At 36.7% G+C, this 20,802-nt stretch overlaps 1 protein-coding gene across 1 annotated transcript in view; it reads left to right on the top strand.

The window, feature by feature from the left end:
* Positions 1-20,802, top strand: part of DNAJC1 (DnaJ heat shock protein family (Hsp40) member C1) — a 94,219-nt gene that overhangs the window by 55,042 nt on the left and 18,375 nt on the right. Inside the window, exon 8 of the mRNA XM_042816898.1 lies at positions 5,858-6,024. Within this exon, the coding sequence (XP_042672832.1) occupies positions 5,858-6,024 (167 nt within the window). The remainder of the gene's footprint in view (positions 1-5,857; positions 6,025-20,802) is intronic.

Raw genomic sequence — 20,802 nt, 5'->3', positions numbered from 1 at the left:
GTGGGTTGTAGTAAGTGGAGTTACATCAGGCTGGTAGCCAGTCAGTAGTGGGGTTCTGCAGGGCTCCATTTTGGGACTAGTTCTCCTTAGGGTTTTCATCAGTGTTTTGGATGCAGGACTTTGGAATGCATACTAAGGCAGCTTGCAAATGATGCTAAATTGAGAGGATCTGAGGTCTCTTGGCTTGTTCAGCCCAGAGGAGAGGAAGCCTTGTTGTGGCCTACAGCTCTGCATGAGGGGATTTGTTTAAATAATAATTTTAGTGTTATATAGTTGTATCTTAATTTCAGTGTGGATTTCTCTAGCTTTCAGGTTTTTATTATTAGCATTTGTCCATGGGTACAATAAGAACTTGTGTGTATCTACCGATCTTCTTTATATGAAAGCATTTCTTTAGCCCTTAATTACTGCGGCTTTTCTGTACTAAATCGTTTTTCAGTATAGCTGCAGATATTGTCCCTGGCTTTGTACATAGTGTTCTAATATTTGCCATCTTCTGATTATAAAATCATGTTTCTAGTGTTATCAGTGTTCTGTTTACAGAATCACAGTTTGCATTAGCTCTCTAGCTCTGGTAGCTCATTTCTGATCACTTGTGCTACCGTAACTTTAAGCTCTTACATCAAAGGCTCCCTGCACACGTTGTGTTTAAGTGCAGATATGGCCTAAGGTCCTAAGCTGCCTAATTTATTTTATTGGTGATCCAAAATGCTTTTGATTTGAATAATCCCAGACTGTCAGCCAGTCCATGTTCCTAAATCTTACTGTAGTTTCCTCTTCACTGTGAACGATTTTGCCCAAGTTTATGCAATCCAGCGATATACCAAAGGCGACTTTTCATTTATTTCCAAATAATTGATAAACATGTTGAATTATTGTGTTTAGTATTAATCCCTGCCAAAGAGTAATAAGTTGCTGACAGCAGGTTTGGAGAAAATTATTTTGTATAATGCATGGGGGTTTTTTTGTTAGTGTGGATGTGAATGTTCTGATCACTTAATTGTTACTTCTGAAGCCTATTTAAGGCAAACTGAGTATCATTTGTTTTACTGACTGTTTTTGCAGGCCTGCTGAAGGGATTCTGAACTTGCAGCTCAGGTGCTTTTTCCAGTTGTATCAGTTGTAGCTAGTCAGTGTGATGCCTCTCCCTGCAAAACTTGCTTCAGACTTTACAAAAAAAAAAAAGTTCATCTTCACAGACAATTTTATGAGGTTTGCTTAAAAGAGGCATGTTTCATTTTTTGTTTGTTCCAAGGCAGATTAGTTAGTTCTTAAGTATTAGATTCTTAACCTAGCCCTTTCTTGTATTGGATGAGGTATTTGAGGAGAGCAAGAAACATGGGGAACAGTGAGTGTTCAGAGGAGATGTGAAAGGCATCAAGCCTTTGTGGGGCATTTTTGTGAAGTTGAGGATATATCCATCACTAAGGAAGCTTTTAGTCTGTATGTTCAAAAATAAGCTAACTTCTCAGTCTCTGTGCAGCACGTGTATTTCTGTGACTCTGCATTCATGTAATCCCATTGATTTTATTGTGAAAACAAAAATTTGAATTTTTTAACAGAAGTATTTGCCCCATAATTTCAATATTGAATCTGTTTGCTTTGTTTTTTTCAATAGACAGTCTAAACTTTAGGCCAACAATTTCTTCAGACTTTTGGATCTGTTGTAGTATATCTGACTGTGTTGCTGTACATGGCAATTTTTTTGTGTCATGTTTAAGTAAATTTTAGTGCTGTAAGTGCTTATTTATCTTTTATAGCTAGGTTGGTAAGTGAACAGTGTTGAAAGAGAAGTAGATCGCGATGCAGTATCTTAGTGACATGCTACAACAAAGCTTGCTGTCTGCCTGTGTTTGTTCTTCCTTACCAACGCATGGGATAACAGTCAATATCCTTGCTTTCTATGATTTTCAAGACATCAGTGTCTTTTTTTCAGCAAGTTTTTCTTGATGCTGAAATGGGAGGCTTACAGGCCTTGCTGAGAGAAGGAACTCCAGCTTCATCTCTCATACACAGAAGTTCAGCACTTTTTTCTCCTCTTTCTTCTTTCCTATATGGAGTAGTCTTTTTTCTTTGAAGGTTTTAAATGCTCTTAGAATTCTTTAGCAGTTCCATCATCTGACAGGTAAAATTAGAGTAGAGTTTTCAAAAAGCTTTAAAATACAGATTCTTGATACTTTTTATTAGAAAGGTGCTATTATTACATGGTCAGTCCAAAATGCTGGGTGATTCCTTATTGTCTGAAAATGACAGCTGATAGATTATAAAGCAAATCACCATTAGCCGGTCACTATTAATTCTGCCATTGATACAGTAAAATTAATGTGTTAACAAGGCAGAAGGACTAACAAATCCAAATTATCTGCAAGTCATTCATCAGACTTCAGTACCTGAATCATTATGCCATAAACCAACAGAACATTTAGCCAGTTCTGTAATAGTGGTGAAGGCCTTTAGAAATAGTGAGTACTGTACGGGTAAAACAGTTAGCTAATTTTTATGTGTTAAGGATCCCATTGATGGGTATCTTGTACACTCTTTAAACACAGCAGACAAATTACATCTCTTTTTGTTAACCATAAGATATAAATGCACAGTAAAATTTAATCTGTTAGTGAATAACTTTATAGTTGTATTGGTGGAAAATATGGAAACTTAATATCCTTGTGGTATGAATTCAGCAAATGAGAAATTAATTTTTCCTACTGCAGATTGACCAGTAGTATATAGAAGTCAGTTCTGAGAATACAGCAATCAAACAGTATCCATAGTGCTTATGATATCGGATTATCCATTTACTTTTTGCTGCTACCTTTTTTAATTCTACCTCATAAACTAGAAGAGTTAGTACACTGTATCTTTACAATTCAGGTATATAATATTCACAGAATATAGCAGTGAGAGTAAGATATTCGTTTACCCTGTTGAGCTTGAAATCTGGCTCTGGTTTCACCAAGGCCATCCATTTCCACTGCATTTAGTCATGTGAGCACCTGTAACTCTGATCATAATTCTGGATTATGTGGGAAACTGGATATTGTTTCCCACATGGGACATAGGCATCTAATAGGCCTGATAGCTGCATGTTCTAAACCCAGCACCATTAGGAAATGGCTATATTAAGGGAATACCTTGTGTTTGAAAACTTTGTGTCACATCTTAAGATGCTAGTTGTGGCAGCAGCACTAGGCCTGATTGTCCACAGGCCTTAGCTGATACAGGATTCAGCTCTCTAGGCATCATTTAATACGTAGAAAGCCCAAACCTTATTCTTTTCAGAGAAAAGCAGCAGGTCAGGTCAGGAGTATCTTTTGGTCTTCCAGCTGAACTACTGATAACAAAAAAATAGCATAGAAACAGATAGATTTTCCCCCTCAGTGTCTGCTGTGACTTCTGATGTTCAGCAGAATTAAATTTCAATGATCTGTTTTTTTTTCTCCACTGAAAAGAAGCACAGTGCTCAGTTGCCTGAAGTCGAAGCTTAGTACTGTGCGTCATTACTTCTGAACTGCATTCTTTAGAAGTGTGCATACACCGAGTTTTTACTGGCAATACTTGAAGCCCATTACCATTCCAGCAGAAGTCTTGATGTGCCATTATTTTCAAATCATAAATACTCCTCATCTATCTTCAAACAGTAAATATTCACCAGGCTTTTGAAAATTCTGAGTTGAAACTTTTCAGTGAGTTTTGGGAAGTCCTGTGTGTAAGGTGTGATTTCAGTTCTGTTTATTTTTTTTAAATTCGGTGTGTATGGCAGCCTTTACATTGTAAAGGATATGTAAAGGATACGCTGAACTCTTTCATCTTTTAGTGTCTGCATAGGAGAAAGTGGAGTCAGGTTTTTTAATTCTAGTTGTGTGCTTGTTTGAGAATATACAGCCATCTTCTCTAGGTGAGATTTCTCTTTCCTTTGGTAGTTGAAAACAGAAGGATGTCTTATCTGCTTCATGTCTTCTTCTCTCATTCATCTGTCTGAAGAAGGACCACATGCTGTCTTTAATACTGGATTTTAAAGTGGGATGCAGTGCCCTCTGGAAATACTGTTACAGAATTACTTCTATAAGTAAAAAAGGAGCATAGGTAATCTATTTAGAGACTGGGCTCTAAATTTTGATGTTAAAGTTAGCTATTTGCATCTTTTGAGAGTGAAAATTAGCAAAAAGTGACTCATGAGGTGCAGAATACATGAAAATTCAGCTGTATCAGTGTGCTCACTGTTACGTAATTCCACATGACCACTTGTGGTTTTGCAGTGATAGGAATTGTCATTTAAGGTAACTCCTTAGAATATTTTTGTTGATGCATTTGCAGTGAATAGTTTGTGAAGTCGTTGTTACTTGTCCTTGTAAATCTGAGCACTGACTTCAGAAGCTGCTGCATGTAGCGGCTTTGGAGAAAAATGAGATAACAATTGATTTATATTACTTGGCTGTTAAAAAAATTTTCTTTTGAAATAGGCAAAAAATTTTGCACCAGTATTGTCAAGACTATTCATGCTCCAGTCGTTGTTTTTGTAAGTATTTGATTCCCAGGAATGTGTTGGAAACACATGAAACGCATCCCCCAGTGCTGTCCTTGTATACATATGAGTGTTAAGAAAAGGAATTCTCTGTGGCTGTCTGCAGGGGAGCAGTTGTCCTCTTTAGGAATTGTTTTTAAAAAGAAGCTCATGAAAAATAGATTCTGTTTTTATCTGCTTGGGAAAAGATTGGGATATGGTTGCAGAGGCAGGTAGATGTGCTGATCTTGTGGCTCGCTCCTAATGAGAAATGTGATTCTCCTCTTTCTTGCCCACCATCTTTAACTGACTTGGCTATTTTTTTCTTTGTTAAGAGTGTGAATGTAAATTCCTGCTAGATTTGTGAATTGAATTTCTTTATTAAATGTTTGAATGGTTGTCAAAGCAGAAAAAAAAGAGGAGCACACAGGCATGCAGTAGGGAGTGGAAAAATGGAAGCAGCATGGACTGCTTAAACTGGAGATGGGAATAGAAAAAGTTAAAAAAAGAACAAACACTCAGATATACCTGAGGCTTCTGGGTGCTTCTGGGTGTTCTAGCTTCTTTTTCTTTCTGATCCTCTTCTTTTATTTCCTAGAGTTCTGGCAATTTTCAGTCAATCTTGAGGCTTTCTTTCATGTAGGTCATGTAGTATAGTACGTCTGTTTTCAGTTATTGGATTTTAGATTGCTCTTGTTGTCCCTCCTTCCTTGGTGTCCCTTGGTTTGCTAATCTCAAATACTTCAAATACTATTTGAAGGACAGTGAGAAGCAGAAAAGAGTTGTCAGTTTGGGAAATGAGGTGCAACATTTAAATATTCCTAAAGGTGTGATAACAAACCTATTTGTAGTTAGTGAAATCTGAGAACAGTGAAGCTATCTATTGGCTTAGGAGTTTTTTCACAACACAGCTAACCACAAAGTAATACAGAACTGTCTAAAGCTCACTTTTCTGCCTTTGCTGTTCTTGTTTTAAAGCTAGCAAGACTTTGGAGATGTTGTAACTGCTCCCTGTGCTTTTGCTTCTACTAATCTTAATTGTCAGATGTTGTAGTAGTGACAGGAGCTAGCTGTGTTTTTGAGGCATTCTACATTTGGCACTCTTTAAGTCATAGCTGCAGGTAGAAGAGGTGCTAAGTATATGCATTGCTATTTAAAGCAATAAAACAAACAAAACAAAAAGCAAATAAAATGATTATGCAGCTTTCTAAGTTATCTATTTCACAAAGAAACTGAAGACAGTTCCAAAATGAAAACTGGATATAGCATTCGGATTTGAGGAGCTAAGCCTGCTTCAGAATTATACTTCTCTGCAGTATTTGAAGCATTACTTTTTTCTTTTCTGTTTCTGTATAGAAGAGAAGAAGCCTAAAGTCAAGAAACCAAAATCTGAATTCCCTGTATACACTGTTCTGGAATCAAGTGCATACATGCCATCCTATGACCATGGAGCTTCTATAGAAGAGATCGAGGAACAGATGGATGACTGGCTGGGAAACAGGAACAGAACGCACAAAAAGAAGGCAAGTTCAAAATCTTGAATCTAGTTATATATTTCAATTGTTTTCATTTGCTTTCCTATTAAGAAAATGGGGTGTCATAGGTGCAACCATATTTGCGTATAGGTGAAATCTAGAGGAATTTTAGTTGTTGGGTAGAGATTATGTTCAGTGTAATTTGTGTAATGACACTGAAAATGTTAAAATAGGAGGTAGTTGATTAAATCATATGAAAGCTCTCTATGGCTTCTAATATAAATACTCTTTTCCTTCTCTAGAAATTAGTAGAAATATTGTTGTCAGGTTACCTGAGGCTTGTTTCTCTCTCTTAATTGCAGTTAATAACATTTTACTTTCCAGAACTGATTCTTCTATGCTTTAAAAAAAAAAAAAAAAAAAAAGGGCTTTATTATGCTCTTAATATCTGTATGCATCACATTTTGACTATGAAACTCCTTATGTATTTTGTATATTTGGTCTGACTTAGAATATGATATATGCCTATTGTTAAGACTCTTGCTGCTTAGAGGTCGGGGTTCTTACTGGCAGTTACTGCAATAAACTTCTGGTAAATGTTATTAAAACATACTGGCTTGAGAATGTGTAGTTTTCATCTTAGTACTGAATTATACAGATGACAAGAACGAAGATGTTGTAAATTGATCTCCTTACTTGAAAATCTGTCTTGCCGGACAGACTGAGGTGAGAAGGATTGTATTCAGGGTGAAGTTAGGGCAACATGTTGACTTCAGTGTCAAAAACAGTGAAAGAAGTTGCTGCTGTTGTCCGTTTACTGTGTGCTGAAGATTTTCTTACTCTTTGATTTTTTTTCAAGCCTGTGAAAAAGACCATCTCTGTTTTTAGGCAGACGTTATTTTTTTCTTACTAAAATAATTTACATTTGCATGTCAAATTTAATCATCTTCCAGTACTGTATTGCTAGGCTTCATGACTTTTCAGTTGCCAAGTTTCTTGCTGTGTGTTTTTGTGCCTATTAATTCTCTTTTTCCGTCTTATTTATATTTATTATATATGTATATATATTTATACACACACACACACATTGTTTTCTTTTGTATTTCTGTTATAATTTTTTTCCTCAGAAAGCTCAGCTTTTGACTTCTGCGTAAAGAATTGAAACTCTGAATCCTTACACACTGGAGCATAGTCACACCCAGTTTCTCTAAGCAAGAGCTCCTGTCCTTAATTCTGAGATAAGCTGACTGGGAGTTAGGAACTGGTGTTCACAGTCATTGCTTTGTGTTCCTTAATGCAAGCAGTCTTTGTGGCTGGAGTCTTTCCTTGGATTTCTATGAAAGTCTTTCTTTGGGTTTTCATTGAATGAGACTGAGCCTATTCTGTCTATAATTTTGCACCTTCCACACAGAGTGAGTAGAAGTTGTGTCTTCAGAGACACTGCTAAGGGAACAAAAGTTGTATCCTTGTTCATCCTTTCAGACATAAGAGTCAAAGAAATGAAGACATATTGAAGAACTCTTACTGGAACGTAAGTAACTTGTTTTTCTACGCTCATTTGCGGAGGTTCAGTGCTGATAAAGTTGACTCATGAGTTTACTTTCAGAATTGCATTCTGTTGCAAATGGGGTTAAAATTTTGGGGACTGTTGGGCAGTTTGAAAGTATACTGTGTAGGTAGGGTATTTGGCCTGAGCAAGCTGTGATGAGGTGTGGTTGACAGCTAACAGCTAAACTGCAATGCAACGTTTGGTATAGTAGTACTGAACAGCAGATCCATGAAACGTACAAGGAATTGGAGAATGTCTGTTCACTGGCTGTAGTGGCTTGCAGGAGTCATTTGTATATCAATATAAGGATGTTAGTGTCATTTTATTTGTAATAAGCTGACTGGGAAACTGACTGTACCACAAGTGAATTGTTTCTGACTGTCATTCAGTGGATTTTCTGCTGTGGAAAGGTACGTTTTCTTCTGCTACACGTCACGGATGTGAGCATGAAGAGCATCCCGCTCCTACCTCCTATCACTTCTTTCACAGACAGATAACAAAGTGTGTGTAACATTGGTATCTAAGTTTTGCTTGTCTTAGGAATAAATTTCTCTTCCATAAAATGTTTGGCCATCAGACTTTTTCTTGGGATCATCATGCTTCACTCATATGAAAGCTTCCTGGGTTTGCGGGGCTTTTTTTCCTTACGTTGGCTTAAGGATGTGCACTGTGTAGAGTACGTGAGGCCAGGGAGCGGTTACCCATGTGAAAGGATCAAACTGGCTTGATAAAATAGTATGCTGCTATGTCATCCACCCATAAATAGTGTATTGGAGTTGTCCTTGATGTTCCTATCGCAGGTCTAGGTGATTATGTCTGGCTTTTTGTCCATGAAGCACATAGTCCATGAGCTTCTTTGCTCTGTTGTCTTTGGTTCCTTAGAGGAGAACTTTACTTTCTTTACTCCTTTCTTTGGAAAGTACTGTATCATGACAAATGCACAGTTTGAAACACTGTATCTGCTCTCTTTGGAAAACTAGGTTTGTGAATTTAGATGCATTGAAGCTGTATAACAGGAAAATTTAGATATTTATTGTTCTTTCTTCAGCAGTAGTCTGGATTTTTCTCTGATGTACTCATCTAAGAATGAATGAACAGGAAGAATCGATCAGCAATAAAAGTCAATTTTGAAAATAATATATACTAAATAGGAAAAGTTGAATAGGTTGGGTTCTAGCCCTGAAAAGCTAAGCTAAGTGACTGTTCCAGTCCATTCCAGGCTGTTCTAGGCAGAATGGTTATCGCGTCCTGTTACTTACAGCCTTTCACAAATATATATATAAAGATTTATTTGAAACAAACAAATTTACATTCATATCTGGAAGCACATGTAGGGGGAGAAGCGTAACTAGAGCATGTTACCTTCACCACGTTTGAAACCTTTGTTTGATTGCCTGACCCATTCCTGAACTTCTTCTGTTGAAAGTAGTGCAAGCAGGCTTGATTGTATTGGAGAGCATGGAAATGGTGCAGTGAGACTCCTGAGACTTCTTCTATATGAGAAAAACCATGTACTTAGCTAGCGTTAAGTTGCAAATTCATGTAACTGTGTTTACACTATTCGTGCAGACTGCATGACTCAAAGCTGAGAGGAATTGCTAAAAGCTCATTCTCATACCAGTGGAAAATTCTTTCTGTACTTTTAAGAGTTTTATTCCTAAAGCTATTTTCTTCGGTTGTTGAATGTTAATACTTCCAGATTAGATCTTCTTCCATGTTATTAAGAGCATATAAGTAGCTAAATTTACTTCTTAGCTTCTGATTTTTATTTATCTGTCACCCAAAATGGACTAGAGTAAGTGTTCTGTGTATGCTTGTTAAGAGGTAAGGAAAATGAGAAGTTTCACCAGGTCTTCCTTTTGGTTGTGTTATTTTGTTGGCCTACATGTAAAGTATTGCATTACTTTGTAGCTGCTTAACCCTTCATTTTCCTCTGGAGCAACCAGAGGTTTGTAGATGCAGAGATGGAATTAAAAAGAGCATCTGAGTATGTTACATTTGAACTTGTTCTGTCCTTTCTGCACATGTTCATGCAAAAATATATGTATTTATCATTTCTGGACTCATTTTATTGATGAATCATTTCAAAATAATTTCTCTCCAAGTGGGATTTCTCTCGTAATCTTCATTCTGATCAGATTTTACATGATTTGTGATGCACGTTTTCATGAGAGTCCATTGTCTATGTGAATAATGTGTTGATGCTGCAGGAAAATCTTGGCCCTTGAGAAATCAGTGGGAGGTTTATCATGGTCCTGAGTGGGGCTAGGATTATAATTCCTTTTGGTTTACACATTCCTCATCTTCTCCCGCTGGAATCTACTCTTTATTCATCTCTGAAGATAGGTTTCCTAGTTCTTCCTCAGTGAGGGATGAATACTTTTGACCTTTTGATATTTGCTTGCTCTGTTAAGGGGAAATAAAGGTGGAGAAAGACAGTGCCTGATCCCTTCCAGCTGGACCAGATGTATCGATTAAAAAATCATGTTTCTCATTATTTTTGTTTTTCATGTAATCCTGCAGCACTTCTTGGCATTTGGGTTTTTTTTGATATTGCTGGAACACCTGGCTTGATTTTACTGAAGTAAGAATAGTAACAACTATTTTTGTGCACAAAGATGGGAACTTAGATAATGTGCATCTCCTGCATTTTCCACACTTCCAGACTCTTTCTGGTTAAAATGCTCTTAGTACTTTTATTTCCTGTGGACCATTCATGCACTGTATTTCATAGATGGGGTGCTGATAAAGTGTGTGAAAAGTTTTACTTGAAAGCTGACTGTGGAACAATGCTGTAAAATAACCAAACTTTACCTGCATGAAGTACCTCTCCGCTTCAGAACTTTATAAGGCAAACTGCTGTACAAATGCTGAATTATCATTCTGTTAGCTTTAAGACTGTGGTTTTGACAATTAAATTTTAGTCATTTTATAACCTTGCGCATTGTGTGATTGCCAGCCAGCCTGCCACCTGCTCTCTTCTGCCTTGAATCTTCCCACATCTGTGCTGCTTTGAAATCTGAGTATGCTTTTTCTTTAGTAGCAAATAACATGGTGCTTGTTCTAATCAGACATCATATGACGGATTACCTGAATGCAGTTTCCAGGCTTTTAAAAAATGTTAATGCCTTAAGCAAGTAGTTTGTATCTTAGCAGGATTAAGGTGCTGTATAAACCAGATGTTTTCATAAGTTGGCCTTCTAGGGGAAGGGTTATACTGTTTTTGTGTGCTACCTGAGGTCATCTAGTTTTGAAATACTCAGTTTTCTTTTTCTAAGCAGTGAAACATATATAGTATGTGGTAAGCATGTTTGTATTCTAACTCCCTTTTATTCATGGGACAGATAAATGTGAGCAAGTGGCAGTCTGAGGTTGCTCCTGGTGTCCTGCTGCTGTGCCTCGACCCTGACCCAGAGAGATTGCTGTAGGTTGAGAAAGTAAATCACTCTGTATGCCCATTGAATTTAAGCCTCTATATTGAGACTGCCAGCAACCATACCTGTTAGTGTCAGTTATGATGCTATTCACTAGGAGCCAGCCTGAGCTCATAATACATTTTAACCTGAACTCCAAACTCTCATCAAATGGTGATGACTTTGAGTCACTATTGATCTGGGCCATATCGAATTTAGTGACCCTGAGGTGAAAATCCCAGTATTCTATTACCAAACCCTTAAGCATTGTAGTTTCACTGAAAAGATAACTTCATTTAAAAGAAAAAAAAAGAAAAATCTGCATCAGCACAGTACTGAAAGTGTTAAGTCAGAAGACTCTAGGCTGTAGTTTATTATGCTTTGTGTTTCTGCAGAGGAAGCAGACTCAGCCTGAGTAGAATATTGTTTTTTACATTTTACAAGAATTCTTCAGTGCCCGTCCTATAGGTAACTCCTACAATTTTCGTATTTACTTTAGAGCTAATGAAATAGCTACTTGTGTCCTACAAACACATACTGCTGAACGTAGGTATTTATACCTACCTATAGAACATACTGAGGCTCTTGCCTGAGCCCTGTGAACAAGTGCAGAACCAAATATACATCTTTCTTCTGTGGAGCAGAAAGCTACTAGTGAAACATTCATGGTAGCAACTGAGATGGTGAGGGGAAGGCACTCCTCTGTTACTGTGTTTGCAGAGCAGGTGATAGGACTTTATTTACCAGTGCAGTCGATGATCACCTCAATTATTCAAAAATTGTATGTTTTATTCATCCCAGACACGCACAGCATTCATTCTCTTCCTTTTTTTGTTCCTCATTACAAGCTACCCGGTTGTAATAGACGAATACTTGAAAAACTTCAGAGTTTTCAAATATCATACTGAACAGCCAATGGCTTGTTGATTTTATGACTGATCTTTTTTGTTTATTTCTGTGACTGCTGAAACAAAGCAGTTTGTTTCTGGCAAAATTAGTACACTTTGCAAATATCTGGCCAAATAGGGAATTTTTAAAAGTTTTGTTGAGAAGAAATACAATTTTCTGCCTTTTGAATCTTCTTTCTCCTAATACAGAAAATAGTGTTTCTTTCAGACTTGTACCTTAAATATTTATGCCTCTATGGACTTCACTTTGTACTTGAATGCCTGTAAGAAGAGCAAAGAGTGATTTTTTTTTTTTTTTTTTTTTCCCCTAAAATAGTATTTATTAATTTTTGGGTTTTCCGTGGGTACGAGGTCCCACATTTCATCTGCTATATTAAATATGCAGTGCCTTTAATTTTCTCAGCTTTTTTTATGGAAGAATTAAGTTGCAGGATGATTCTGACAAATTCTATGACTAACATCTCAAGTTGGTTTCTTTAGTGGTGTAACAGAGATTAAAAAACAAACTGCAATTGTGAATACAAAACAAAAAACAGAAATTATGCCAGTGGTAGGTTCAGAGAAAATGAAGTTGTTATGGCTGGTATTAATGCCAGAAGTGGCTTACAAAAGAGTTGGAGAGTTGGGAAATATTTCAGAAATAGAAAAAGACTGGAAATAAATACCTGCTGAGCCACTGCTAATGTAAGAATGTGGAATTTATGCATTTCCTTCTGTCTTCTTGTCCTTGACCTATTATTTTAGGTTGGATAGATTAACAAAGCATAGGAAACTTTTTATTTCTGTATTTATTCATTTATAGAATGCATTGGTGTGATTACATGCAAGTCAATAATAATCTTCTCTCAAATGTACCACGTTCATGCTGCCTCAAACTAGTTATGTCAACGTATATAGGCAGGAAAGTTACACTGTGAACCATTTAGGAGATTATAGAAAATCAAAATATCAATTATTTGATATGAAAGTGAAAAACATTGTGTGAACAGTACCTATTTTCAATCCAGACAATTCTGGTAGTGTGTGTAAAGGAAACGAACAGGCAAAATACGTATTTCTGTAAGGACATGTTCATTATGTGTAGTAACAGTATGATATATAAACACTGTCATGCAACCTTTTTATTAAAAAAAAAAATTAAAAAGATGATCAGCCATGGATATGAACTAAATTAAGGCCATACAATTGATTTTTTTCTGATATTTCCTGATCTCGATTTAGTTTTTTAATCTTTTTGTCTAATCAAATATAGCAACGTAGGTGCTTGTACTGTACAGACTAATACAGTCTGATTTCACCACATGCTGTTGCTGTGTGGTGTCAAGTTATAGCTTCCAGGGGTGATTTATGTGCCTTGTAGCCATAATTCAATCTGACCACAGTTATACACATGCTTTTTTTTTTTTTTAATATATATATAAATATATTTGGACCTCAGTTTTTTGAGCCTGAAAAGCACCCAAAAGTTGAAGTTAGCTGTTCAGAGGGTTAATCTGTGCAGACAGATGTGTAGGGCTTTTCAATTGCAGCTCTGTTTTAGCACTAGGCTGCACTATGACCTCTGTGTAGACACCTGCTTGTGTCCAAACCAGGCCTGTGTAATTTCTAGGGCTAATGTCAGTTCTGTTACATTAACTTCTAGAACTTGGTGTCTTGATTTGCTGCGTGTCCCAAGTCTTGTTTCCTCTCTGAGGCTGACATGGTCATTGTCTATTGCAGAAAGACTTGGTAGCAGACATAAGAGAAACCTTGAACCTACCTGTGAGTGATTGGGATTTCATCTTTTTCAATTGGACATTGAAATTCTGACTCTTGTCATTGGAAGTCTCTCTTCTGATTTGAATCTTATATCCGTTTTACATAAATTCACAAGGAGCTGATTTTGTAAATGTTAGTCGTCATTGCCCAGCTTGGCCCATTTGAGGCCAGGAGCACTGGAAATCCTGATTTTTTCTTGTCAGTGCTCCCTCCTTGTCATCTCCCTTGATGATCAGTCACTCTGGTCTCTAATGTAGAAAGGAAGAGTGGAGAAATAAGAAGGAGGTTACAGTTGTGACCATATGGGGTAGAAACTGCAGGAAGAGGTGAAGCCTGAGTAAATGTGTGCTTGGTTTGCTCCTGCCCCTCCGATGTAACGGGGAGAGGGGTTCAGCTGTGACACACTGTATCCTTGAAATTTCACCAGAAGAATGAGAGGCGGGGGCTGTAAATCTAGAAATATCTCTGAAATGGGATTTTCATAGGATCCACAACTTAGGGATCAGAAAGAATTTGCCGTTTATGGCATTAATTTCTGTAGTGCAATTCACTGCTTCTATTCTCAGCTTTTTGATGTAAATTTAAAGTGTTCAGACTGTTGCAAAATAGTTACTTTTCTTGATATGTTCTTGGCTGTTTTTAAATTGGAGAAAGAAGCTAGCTTCAAATAAATCCAATTTTAATTTATAATTTAAAATACATATTAATTTCCCAATACTTTTGTATTGTCCTTTTCAAACAAATCAGTTAAAAAAAAAAAAAAAAAAAATCTGATTAGATTCAGCAACTTACTTTCTTGTACCGTGATGCTTCTCTCCTCTTCTCTAGAAGATCATGACTGTAATGGCTTCTGGTCACATTTATTCATAGAAATTGCTCAGAAATTATAATCTAGGGTAAACTCCAGCAACTAAATAAGCGATGCGAGTTGTTTGGCTTTTGTTTATCTAGTAAAGATAAATACGTAATCCTGCCTTGCTGAGGAATGACTTAATGCTACTGTCATAAGTATTCTGCCTCTTAGAGATTTTCAGAGAGTCTCAATCTGGTTATTAACCATTTTCTGTATAGCTTTTGACAGGCAGGATACAGTCTTGAATATATCACCTTTAGTCTTCGAACCCTCCATTGAGCACACTTAAGCATGCAATTGTATTCTATTTAAATGAATAGGAATTGTGTCCATATTTGAAGTTAAGTGCTCTTTGAATTGGGATGCAAATGATTTGGCCTGAACAGTTCTTTATAAAATGTTACTGGGTAGTATATTACATGCCCAAACCTGCAAAAAAGGAGAGCACTCTTTACTGATTATGAGAAATTGCACACTGTGATAGAGGTTTGTTTTCCATGTCAGCTGAGGCACTTCCAACATTTTCAGTAAAAAATATGGTGCCTGTACTCAAGATGCATGTTGTGAAGGAGAGAAGGTTCGTGCATCATTTGCAATTGAGTGCTGTTCTGTGAAAGGAAAATGTGTGTTTTGCTGCAGCCTTCGGACTTCCACAAAGTAAGCATGCATTCACAGCATGCATTTACTTATGAAAACAGCAGATTTTATGTGGTGTTTAGCATCAGATTTTCTTTTACGTGGGGCTGGTTAAGGAATTAACTGGAATGCTGGATGGCCAGCATTCTGACCATCCGGCATCCTTACAGTGGTGTTGTCATCTTCAGTGTGAGAGAAACTGGGCCTGGGTTCGTTTGTTAAAATGCACACATCAACAAAGAAAACAACAGTGCTTCGATTTTTATGATTATTTTTAGGTGGTGCTGCTAATTCACATTGGAAATTTGAATTATAACAGGAAATAATTTCAATGGAGAGTCTAGGTAGTAAGTTACTGACGTAATATTTGTTGTGGGTTTTTCTGTATTATTATTATTATTTTTTTAAACTAAGCTATGCATGTCTCTACTGATACTAATGGATATCCACGCAGGTTTTGCTGCATTGGGCTTTTTCTTTGCTTGCCTTATTTGGAAGATTTGCTTAGTGATAAAACACTAAGAAAACAACAAGAATTGAAATGACCACAAACTGTGGGAGGGAAAATCTGCATGTGTGAGAAAAGGGAAGGTTAAGCTTGATTTTTTTAATTAGCCCAATTTGTTTTTATATCCGGTAATTTGACGGGCAGATTCAATGCGTACATATTAAGCAGCTGAAATGCTGTTGCCCTTATTTTCAGTTGTACACTATTTCATGATAATTAAGAACAACTTTGAAATTTGGATTTTTTTTGAAGTGCAGATGCGTGAAGTTGTCATCAAACATGGATGATCTGTGAATTCATGAAAGCTTGACAGATTTTTTGTTTCCTATGTTATTGTATGACTGTATGAGCTAAAAAGTTTAGTGTGGGCCATGTTCATGATGTTTTCCAGGTAGTTTCCCTGGGGTCCTCAGATACTGTTTCTAATTCTTGCAGACGTATTCCAGTGGGACAGTAGATTATTTTTCTTTCTGTGTATTCTCCATAACCAGAATTCAGAGTTGTTTTGTGTCATGTCAGAAAAGTTAGATTGAGGATGGTTTAAAATATTGTATGCTTTTTAATCTCATATGTTAATAGTTTCAAAATCCCAGTACCATGCAGTGTACCGAGGTGCTTTAAGGAAGAGTGTATTTTGTACTGCCCAAAGCTGTTAAGTGTTCTGGACTTGCTTAGTCTGCCCGGTATTTTGGGAGACAAATAATAATCTTGCAAGCGAAAACACTCTGTAGGAATAAGGACTAATCATGTGCTTCAATGTATCTGCATGGCTTTGGGTTCATCTTACCTAGCAAATTTAACAGTATGACCAAAGACTTGCTTGCATCAAGCAGTTACAGAAAGGTTGCCACCAGCAGTCTGTTGTGGACTTACTGCCTTACACACTTATTTATTGAAGCTTGTGAACGCTGCAGAATTATTTTCCTCAACAATTAATAGACATATGTGTTCTGGAAGACTTGCAGTGCAGTGTTATCTTCTCTATCAAATGGAAATACTTTCAAAACCACATTTAAGTATCCAAGTAGAGTGGTGTTCAGAGAGGGTATTAAGCTAAAAACATTTGCTCCCTTTCCTTGGGAGTTTGTCCACACATTAATGTATCACAGGCCAAACCTAATTACCTATTCAACCTATACTTTATTTGATCTGCATGCCTGAGTGTCCTACAATCAAATTTACTGAAGAGCTTCTCACTTTTTTTCTGCATTAAAACAATTGCCTTGAAGCAGCTAACAATTAAAAAATAAATGAGTTAACACTTTCTGCTAAGTGCTACCATTTAAGTTGTAATATGCAATTAAAAACTACATTTTAATTTCTGTTCAATTACATTGACTTAAGTAGTAATTTTAGTGTTATATTTATGAACCATTTAATTGTGACGTTTTTCCTCTGGCTTGCTTGATGGAAAAGTAGATTTGATTTTGAGAGTATAGCAAGAAATAACCTTTTAAAAAATCTTTTACCCCCATGGTTTGCTATAGTGATGTATAGGAAAAAACTTGCACTAATAAGCTGGTTTTTGTATAAATACTACAGAAAATTTTAATTTCAAAGCCATTAAAATGTCATAATTTGAATTATTTTTAATGCTTTTGAAATCTCAGTTGCACAGGGGGAATGTTCAGATTGCACTATGAAAATACAGGTAGGTATTGGAAAATGTTCCTGAGTATATTTTGTGCTTCGTGTTTAAAAAAAGAGCTTCATATTAAATCTAGAATCAGAGCCTGGTAGAACCTCACATGTGAAAACAAATAAATTGTAGAGCAGCTGCCTTTTGTCAGCGGCGTATTGCTGTAAAGTGCCTATCTCTAGCAAGGTGTATTTACTGCTTTTTGGCTTCATGGGAGAAAACGGAAAGTGTTAAAGGGATGGTCAGTCTAGAAGGAAGAAATGTGGGGCTAATGTCTACAAATGAAAGTCTGCAAAAGAATAGCAATCATCTTGTGATTTAATAGCTCACCTGTGTGTGTCATTTTTAAGGCATTTTTTTGTCAGGTGACTAATTACTACTTTTTGGAGTATCTGCAACTTGCTGCATGCAGTAAGAAGTTTAAAAATTGTCTTACTGCTTCATGTAGCTGCTGCTTAGCTTGATTTCTCATCCTTCTCCCCCTCGTTTTTGTCTATGAGAATACAAATTTTTCAGTGTTAAGGCATGGCTTATTAAATGTCTGTAAATAACATGGCAGTATCATGTAAACTATCCATGATTTTCTGCTGAGGTTAAAAACACAATAAACATAATAATATATTTATACATAGAAATAGTTATGATGGTGAATGAGAACAAAGATGAAATAGGGAGCGTAGAAAACTTCATCGTTGACTTTATAACATAGAAATGGATTCAACTTGACTTTTCTTAGGAAATCCCTGGTTGGTACCAGCCATTGAGGAAATAATCTCTATTTCCTGAAACATTTGGTGCTGCGCTCAACAGAAGACCTGGGATTGAGGGAGATGAGTACTTTTACTCTTGGGTTCTCAGCCTTCTTTGCGAGCTGTTGAATACTTACCTAATTTATATTGTTAAATACTTTAAGGCTTTTAATACTGGCATCTCAGATATCCATCGTGTGAGGAACAGTATAAGCAAAAATGATTATGGCTAGGATGTTACCTTGACAAGCTTATGATAGAAGTGAAGAGCATAGAATCACTTAGGTTGGAAGGGACTTTAAAACCCATCCAGTTCCAACCCCTTGTCGTGGGTCAGGGCTGCCACTCATAGTCCAGCTGCCCAGGGCCCCATCCAGCCTGACCTTGTGCACCTCCAGTGATGGGGCACCCATGCTTCTCTGGGCAGCCTGTGCCAGTGCCTCACCACCCAAAGCTAATAAACTGTACCTCTGAATTTACAGAGAGTTGCTTTAAACAAGTCTGGAATTAGTGATGTGTGTTTCCAATGTTCTTTTATAACTATGTAATATATTGTTTTAATGTTTTAATTTGCTGGAGTCAGAAGATATCCAGCCACAAATTTAAAGAAAATTTAAGGACGAAATAATTGAATTAATTCTTTATTTTCATGCATGTCTGAGGACCAAAGCAACAGATATGTCATTCTAATTATTTTCTAAGTTATCAGTGGAAATCAGGGACCTTTATAAGCCTGTGTATCTGATACACATTTCAGAAAAACTAGCAAAAACCTGCTTGGTGTATTCTTAGGGTATAATGAATGGTAATACAAAGGGTGAACACTGAGGTTAGAGAGTGTATCAATAGCAGGATTATTTGGAATAGTGAAAATGAAAACAGGCATTAAGAAGTGCAGAATAGGACAATAAAATGGCAGAAAAGCTTCCCAGCAGGTAAATGTAGAGTGATGCAAATCTTGATGTAGTTATGACAGTCCTAACTTCATGCACAAGGTGATGAGCTCTAAACTGAGTTGGCCGTTAATCTTGAGAAGAAATGTTTTTATGTTTATCAGTACTGATTTTGTTGGAAACACCAGCTTGCTATAATTCATCCCACTGCCCCCCTTTCCCCCGAAAAACAACAACAACGAAGAAGAAATTATTAAGAAGGGAATAGAAAATAAAACAGAAGAATCCTTATTGCATGAATTTGTGATTTATGATTAATCACACAGCTTGATTGCAATGTGCAGCTTGGTGTCTGATTTCAAAGAGATTGTTTTGGAATTTGAGAAGTTTTAGAAAAAGGCATGAAGAACGGTGTTGTGTGTGAAATGGCTTTTACATGAAAAACCAGCTGAGTAGGCAGGACTCGAGCTTGGAAGAAACAACTTATGGGCGAGTGAGTACTGGAGAGGTGAACAGAAGTAGAGTAGCTGCTGGTTCTTTACTCAAAACCGAGAGCTAGTTGTTAAAGCAGGCAAGAGCCATTCGGAGCAGACACAGCAGTGCAATTCTTTGCATAATGGGTAATATATGTGTGCAGCTCCTCATGAAGGAAACACTGCAAATATGGAAAGTTTACATAGTTCAGGGAGGATTGGACAAGCCATTGAAAAAGAGATTCATTGAGTTACTCAGCAGATAAAACAAATTAAGCTGAAGAAATTCCTTGGAATGAAAATCATTGGAGGTTGGGAAAATGTTAGGTAATGCATGGGTAAAATATTTACTCACTTTCCTCTTAATGGTGGTGTCTGTGTGTGACCCTGTTGGTTTTTTTTTAGAGTGGGACTGGAAAGGATGAACAGTGAATAAAGTTATCACAGAGTGTATGTTAAAGTTCTGTCCAGCTGCACTCCCTGAGTACTAATTGAGTTACTGGCCTGGCTTGATGGCTGCCTTTGTTTTTATTCTGCTGGAAGTTGGATTTGACTAAGAGCTTTGAAGGACCAAAAAATTGGAGATTGTTGATAAATTTAGCAGATATTTAGAGTTTCAGAACAGGTCTTCAGAATCCTAGATTTTTAATGTTCAGCAAAAAGCTGGATCACAAAGCCAGACATGTATGAGATTTGATATAACAAGAATGGCTTCAGACTTCTTACAGTGAAAATCACAAAATTTTAAGAATATGGAAGGAAAATGTAAGGAAAGTCAGACCAACGTGGGTGAGAAAGTGAATCAGAAATGTTTTTATTCCATTCGTATGGTTACTGGATAGAAACACTACTTGTAGGTTAATTTTATCTTGAATTGCAAAACTGTTGGGGAGTTCACGAGGACCCTTGTACTACAGAGGTTTCCATCATTGCCTAGCCTGCTTAAGTCCATAAATTACCAGAATTAGATGATGCATAGCACAAAATTCTGACCAGATTGAAAACATTGCCCAAACTTCTGTTTTTAATGGAGAATGTGCAGTTTATTGATGGCAGGAAAAAAGTGCCTGAAGCTAAAATTTAATCTAGAAAATGAAATTACAATTTACTGTCAATATAAATATCTTTTACACTTTATAAACTCTCAAATACTAACCACTTCCCAGCCTTACTGGTAAAATGATACGTACTTTATACTTACTAATGTTAACAGGTATAAAGATGTTACACTGTTTTCTTGATAACAAATACTTAGTTGTCTAAAAATTTGCTTTTAGCACTGAAATTAGAGCTTTTTGAGTTGAAATATATATCCTATAGTGTAAACTCTGTTGTAATGAAAGAGATGGGATGGAATTGCGAAGTGAGGATGCATGCAAAAGAGTCATGCTGTAAACAATAAACCACATGCCTATTGCTTTGCAATGGAAGGTCCGTTGTGGTTTGG

This window comes from Centrocercus urophasianus, unplaced genomic scaffold, assembly GCF_019232065.1.
Source record: "Centrocercus urophasianus isolate 14NV4802_14NV808 unplaced genomic scaffold, USGS_Curo_1.0 seq_16, whole genome shotgun sequence".
Taxonomy (NCBI): domain Eukaryota; kingdom Metazoa; phylum Chordata; class Aves; order Galliformes; family Phasianidae; genus Centrocercus; species Centrocercus urophasianus.
This window is presented reverse-complemented; position numbering and strand designations above follow the sequence as displayed.